This window comes from Vipera berus (assembly GCF_964194415.1).
Source record: "Vipera berus genome assembly, chromosome: 3".
NCBI lineage: Eukaryota > Metazoa > Chordata > Lepidosauria > Squamata > Viperidae > Vipera > Vipera berus.
In genome coordinates this window covers 128,556,876-128,563,958 of record NC_138204.1, presented here as the reverse complement: position 1 = coordinate 128,563,958, position 7,083 = coordinate 128,556,876, and the positions used below count along the sequence as shown (strand labels likewise).

The 7,083-nt window shown below is 40.2% G+C and overlaps 1 protein-coding gene across 1 annotated transcript in view; it reads right to left on the bottom strand.

Annotated features, from left to right (window-relative positions):
- Nucleotides 1-7,083, bottom strand: part of ELP2 (elongator acetyltransferase complex subunit 2) — a gene marked incomplete at its 5' end in the record, with an annotated part of 60,375 nt that overhangs the window by 23,318 nt on the left and 29,974 nt on the right. Inside the window, 2 exons of the mRNA XM_081322769.1 lie at nucleotides 6,682-6,739; nucleotides 6,858-6,953. Of these exons, the coding sequence (XP_081178895.1) occupies nucleotides 6,682-6,739; nucleotides 6,858-6,953 (154 nt within the window). The remainder of the gene's footprint in view (nucleotides 1-6,681; nucleotides 6,740-6,857; nucleotides 6,954-7,083) is intronic.

The window sequence follows — 7,083 nt, the reverse complement described above, 5'->3', positions numbered from 1 at the left end:
TCAACCAGTTATGAGGGATTTGTCAGCCCATAAGAATATCCTTGAGGACATCTGCCAGACATTAGATACTGGTCTGGCAGATGTATTAGTTCCATACTGACCTCCACTGATCCCACTTCTGGTCTTTCAAGGAGTATTTTTTCTCCTAAAATATTTAATCAAACCAAATGTGTCTGCTTGGATACTTTAAATGCCTTCCTTACTCTAGCAGAGAGAATTGTTTTACCTCAGATCTCCTAAGAGATCTCAGGAAGAGTGAAGAAAAATATATATTCATCTCTTGTTGTTGTTTTAATCAATTGACTTGTTCTTTTGAATTACAGATCACATTTGAGAACAGTAATCAAAGAGATTATTCTCTGTTAAAACAATGGGGTTTTATTATTTAGCTCACTGTGATTTATACAAGTACAAGCTAAAAAGCTGGATATTATTTAATGTATTACTTTGGAAGCTGTGTTTATACTCAAATATTCAAGTAACACTGATTAAAAAACAAAATACAAAATTCAATAGAATACGTAGCTCAGGATTGAATTGTGGAACCTCTGGTATTCTCCAAGTGTGGTTGTTTGCTTGCTGATGTTTCAATACCTGACTAGGGAGTAGCATTAGTGTGAATGAGTGTGGGGTTTGTAGCCCTGGAATAGGGCAGGGGTAGGCAACCTTGGCTTTTTTATGACTCGTGGACTTCAAATCCCAGAATTCCTGCTGACTCAGGAATTCTGGAAGTTGAAATCCACGAGTCATAAAAGAGCCAAGGTTGCCTAATCCTGGACTAGGATATCGTTTTCCACTTGAAAGTCAAGGAATTACTAAAGAGCAAATCTCACCCTTACCCAGCAAGGACAGGGGAAGCTACTATGTATAAACAGGCAAAAAAGCCCATATTCACTCACACTGTTACCTAGTTGGATAATAAAATATCACAAAATGAAAAATATTAAAATCATAAATAAATATATTAAAAGTAAACCATAATTTAAATCTGTTGAAAAACATATGTCTCTTTAGATTTTTTTTACACATAGAAAAAGTAAGGCCCTAATACTATTTCCAAAATAATGTATTCTATAGGGCTAGGAGAGAATGACCTTCTGACATTAGGGCCCTCTTCCAAGGAGTTTCCTACAGATCTTATTAACCAGATGAATTCATAAAGGAAAAACAGTCTCTCAGAAGGGGCATTTAGGGCTCTAAAGGCTAACAACAATTTCACCAATTGTACCATGTACCATTTGACAACTGGTACAGATATCATAGGATCCCGTGTCCTATACCAGGGCTTTTCAACCTTTTCACCCGTTGTACCACTTTTAGGATATGGTAACATCCGAGTACCACCAGTCACCTAGCAAGGTGTCAAAAACTTGATGACCAAAAAAAAAGGAAAAAAGTGATGAAGTACAGGTAGTCCTCAACTTACAACAGTTCTCTTAGTGACTGTTTGAAGTCACAATGGCACTGAAAAAGTGCCCCCCCAAGCCACAGCCCAGCAAGACACCTGCTTGCCCGCCCGGCAGCACTCTTCCTCCTGTCCAAGGTTTTCATTGTTGTGAGCATTTCTGTTGAGGATTGGCAGCGGGGGTGGGGTGGGGTGTGTTTGGTTTTTATTCCCTCCATCTGCTGGGTGATTGCAGCAGGTTTTGGTCACTTCATATGACCCTGGGACACTGTGACCGTCATAAATATGAATCAGTTGCCAAGCATCTGATTGTAAATCACAAGACCCTGGAGATGCTGCAACATTCCAGCTGATTGGCGCTTCTTCTGGGCTCAGCAGAAGCACTGGGATCAGTGCCGAGCTCCAGCTGGAGCCTGGCAGTGATCCTGGCGCTTCCGCTGAGCTCTGACAGCCCCAAAGAAGTGCTGATCCTGGCGCTTCCGCTGAGCTCTGACAGCCCCAAAGAAGTGCTGATCCTGGCGCTTCCGCTGAGCCCTGACAGCCCTGCAGCTCCAGCCATCTCTCGCTCAGGCTTGTGCGGTGCTGCCACCGGTTCAGCTCATTCCCCTCCTCCGCTACCACTTTTCTAGGATGGCCGCGTACCACCTGCCAGGTGCCAATGTACCACAGGTGGTACCCATACCACTGGTTGAAAAGCCCTGTCCTATACTAGTTAGCAACTAACTGCTGCATTTAATTTGGAATCAAATGCTATTAATAGACACAAATGCAAACTGTGCAATTCCATTTAGAGTGCATTGTAACAGTCTGGGCAGGAGAGAATCAAGGTACAGGTTAACAGGTAACTGTTATTAGATCTGAACAATGGCTGCAGATGGAGCTTCAACTGGAAAAGTGCTTCAAGCTGCAGCTGCTATCTGTGAAACTAGTGGCAGAAGAATAGAGAAAAGCTCCCAAACTGCGTAGATTTCTTTCAAGGGGATAATGATCCTATCTTAAAAAAGGCTCAACCTCAATCCACAAGTCCAATTTCCCATGTATCAATAGCATTTGTCCCTTGTTTGGATTTAATTTCAACTTGTTCTTCTCATTCAACGTTTTTTTCCTCTCTGGGGAAAGTACTGTTTCGAGAGAATATTGGTGTGGAAGTTTAAGTGTTCCTTTGCTGCAGAAGAGTCTTACTGGTGAGAGCAGCAATATCAATAATTGCTTAACTGTACCCTTTTTTTGCAAACAGAATGCTTGCCAAAAGGAACATCCTGTTTTTAAACTGTCACTGATATACGAGGCTCACTGGTTGTAATGGTATATGGCAGGGGTAGGCAACCCTGGCTCTTTTATGACTCGCGGACTTCAACTCGCAGAATTCCTGAGCGCAGCTAGCTCAGGAATTCTGGGAGTTGGAGTCCACGAGTCATAAAAGAGCCAAGGTTGCCTATCCCTGGTATATGGGAATGATCTTGGGTGGCAGGAGTTAGCTCCACAGTCCAGAAACCATTGTGCAAGATATCTCAGCCTACAGAAGCAAAAGGGTGTGGAAAGCATCTCAGAAGCAATCCTCCATAGTTTTCCAGAAAGACTTCCAAAATTCTACTGCTGTAACCTTACAGTAAAGGTAGTTTGTTAGTATTCATAATTTGTGCTTCTTGTCTGGACTACCTCAAAGGGCTGACACTGGTCTACTTTTATCCAATAATTTCTCTACAAACTGCTCCATTTGTACTTTGCTAATGTGATGCTCTAGATTCCTTGGCAAAAGGTGAAAAGTAATGAGTGAATAATTAAAGGTTGGCAGCCCCTGCCTGAAACCATCATCTTAGAAGAAAGGGATAGCAGCATTATTAATTTGTTTTAGGAAATGGATTAGGAAATTTAGTAACTCTTATGGGCTGTTTAATCTGCACTTTTAATAAACTCAGATGAGCAGCTCTGGTAATAAAAATCTGCTCCTGGATGACTAGTTAATGATGATCATAGTAGACAATCTTTATATTAATCAGATAATTCATTAGAGAGAAAAGGTCGGATGAATGGGCATCAAATATGAAGTTTAATAAGCTAGGCAATGCTGTCCTGAAATAAGCAGATAACACTTTCCTATTGTAAGAACTGTCTCATAAGTAAGGGATGTTTCCCTCCCAAAATTCCAGGTTGGAAAAAAATGAGAGGACACAGCTATCCTTTATTTGGACTAGAAGTGGGTACCAAGGAAGGGTACCCTGTGTGTTATTATAACATGAACATCCACAGATGAGTATATAAGCATGTGCAAAGTATATGCAAAATATTAAAATGCATACAAGTTTTCTTTTCTGCTTAAGAGTAATGTATTTCCAGTTCCATTTATCTATTTAACCTTATTCAATTTCCTATGTAACTGGAAATAAGAAAATACGCCTTATTGTATAGAGAAATGTTAATGACGATGATGAAAAAGGTGGTTATGTTTAAAAGAAAAATGAAACTATTTAATGGCAATGTAGGCATTATTTTACTTATATTCTGTCTTGCTATGAATGCAAAAGAAATTAAGAGTAGCTATAAATTTGACATAGGGACGCGGTGGCTCAGTGGGTTAGGACGCTGAGCTTGTCGATCAGAAGGTCGGCAGTTTGGCGGGTTGAATCCCGAGTGCCGCGTAACAGAGTGAGCGCCTGTTACCCGTCCCAGCTTCTGCCCACCTAGCAGTTCGAAAGCACGTAAAAATGCAAGTAGAAAAATAGGGACCACTATGGTGGGAAGGTAACAGCGTTCCGTGCGCCTTTGGCGTCTAGTCATGCCGGCCACATGACCATGGAGACGTCCTCGGACAAACGCTGGCTCTTCAGCTATGAAACGGAGATGAGCACCGGCCCCTAGAGTCGGAAACGACTAGCACGCATGTGCGGGGGAACCTTTACCTTTACCTATAAATTTGACATGGATCCATATACATTGTTAAAGCTGCTTCAGAAGTCTTGCATGATTGCTCCAAGGCAGGCGAATAGAAGGGAGTTCTCCTTGAAGTATTTCCAGTCAAATTCTTTGCCAGGCATGGACATCTTTGGCCAAGACACATATTTGGCCTTTGAGTGGCATATTGGAAAGCTCATTGCAAAAGGAGTTAAAATGACCAGGTTTGAATTGATTTGCATTTAAATATTAAATATAAATCACAATCACAACAACCTTTTGAAGACACGTAGGCTGCAATTGAATGCTAAGACCTGGGGCCTAAAATTGTGCGCCTTGTACGAACAATCCAGTTGCTCTGAAGAGAAGAGCTCTCTGATTTAAGGAGTATAAAGTCACGATTGTGGAGACTGAAAATGCGTATTATTCAAACTCTGCACTAAACGCGGATAATATCCAGAGTCCACTGGTTGGGTGGCCAATAACTTTAATAATAATAATATTAGAACTGGTGGGACCACAAAATAGAAAAATAATAAAATAAAGAAGCTGAAGCGCTCTGAGACTTTAGAATTCAAACGGACAAGCACCTACCACACAACACCAGACCTGACAGCCACACAACATCCCAGACTTTAACAGACAAGCACCTGCCACACAATATCCTAGATTTAACAACTGTCGATAAGAAAGACAAAAAAGTCTGGATAGTGGACAGCAGAAGAGAAGAGAAAAAAAATGGAGAAAATCACAAAATACAAAGACCTGGAAACAGAAGAATGACTATGGCAAAAGAAAGCAAAGGTAGTACCAACGGTGATAGGCTTCCTTGGCTGAAATCCCAAAACATTTGGAGTACTATCTGAACACCATCAACATTAACAAAAGTCACCATCAGTCAACTGCAAAGGGCAACTTTACTTGGAACAGCATACATCCTGTGACAATACCTTTACCATTATCAAACAACATCTCCCTATCACAGGTCCTTGGGAAGGACTCGACAGGTGAATAAAGTGCCAAATCCAATATAAATACCTGGCTGACTGTGTGACCAACCATTAATTAATAACTGATACATAATACTTAAGCACAGAAACAGGAAATGCAGTGAATATTTGCGAGTCCAGTTCACATCTAAAAGGCAAGGCCCCGAAGAAGTGCTACAAGGCATTATACCTGAGAGATCTATCAGTCGATCTGTCTATCAAGACATCTAAAAGTCCTGATGTCTTACATTATTGCTCACACTGTAGAGTTCAATGGGTTTTTTTTTTATTTTTTCTAAGGCAATAGAATATGGGAAAGAAATTATTTAACATGGCTTAGAATTCTGAGCATCTGTTTCTCCATCAGCAAGTTAATTCTCTAAAAAAAACTGCAACAAATGAAGGGAGTGAGAGGATAAAGTTAATTAAAAAGAAAAAGAGATAGAGAACTTGAACATGGGCCAGATTAGAGGCTACAGTGAAGAAAATACCAGAAGAAATTCTGCAAGGCGTCCCTATGGAAGAAAATATTAGACTGGAATTCCATTCTAGGCCTCCTTCCATGTTACTGAGAGTAGAGCATATTCAGTCTGCCCTGCGCTTCCCAATGAGACGTACATACAAACACATAACGTAAGAGGAGAACATGAACAGACACATCTGCAGTTCATTACTTTGTTATACAGAAGATAGTTCAGATGCCTCCAATGCCTGCTCCTGGTGAAAATATGACAAAAAAATATCCAGAAGCCATTTTCTGCACACTTTCTTTACCTTGTTTTATCACTCTCTTCAGCCCAGAACAGGCAAAAAATTTCCATGTTTGGATTAGCATTAAAATTCAAATGGTAGAAATATAAGATTTCTCTGATAAACCGTTTCTCTGCGAAGCCTACTAAATGGCTTCAAGCATGAAGTAGCATTTCCCTTTGTTCCTAGCTCTGTATTGAGGTCCTTTTATGAAGAGTAGGATACACAAGCTAGTTTTAAAAAATGCATTCATGTTTCTGGCCCTAACTTAACCCAGAACTCCACATTTAACAGGAAAATCATATAGGTTGTCCTTGCTTAACAACTAGTTGCTTAACGACTGTTCAAAACTACAACTGATCTTCTCAGAGCTAGTTCTGACCTGATTTTGAAGTTCCGACAGCCATACACCTCCCCCCCCGGTTGCATTTTGGATGTTGACCACCAGTTTGCATTTACAACTGTTTGCAGTGCCACAGTCATGTAACCATGATTTTCAGTGTTTTTTGCCGTTTCCAGCATTTACTTCCATTACAGTCATAAGTTAAGAACTACCTATAAAATTGAACTTACTCGAAAATCAAAGACTTTAAATGGTTTCCATTTTGGAGGTATGTTTTTACATCAACAAACAAAGTAACTTACAACTTTTGAGTTTCAGGCCATAGTGTATTCTGCAAGAGATGATCTTCTGTGGGAGGTTCTGAAAGAAATAATTCGATTCAGTATTGTTGTCCTTATCCTGAACTGGTCAACCTGTCAGCTGTTTGAAGAACCAGCTTTGCTTCAGAGTTATGTACTGAATTTAACATATTGCATACCTGAAAGACTACATGGCTGAAAGTAATTTTCACGGTACTGTCTGGAAGCATTACTGAGATTTTCTTCTTCAGCTGTTTGAGCTGTTGTATCTGCAGCTGCAAAGGTAGAAATGTTATTGCTTTAAACTCATCAAGTATGGAATCTGCAAAAAGATGGCATCTTTTACCAAGCACTATACAGAAAGAAACAACTCCAGTTTCTAGATAGAAAGAATCTGAAGAAAAG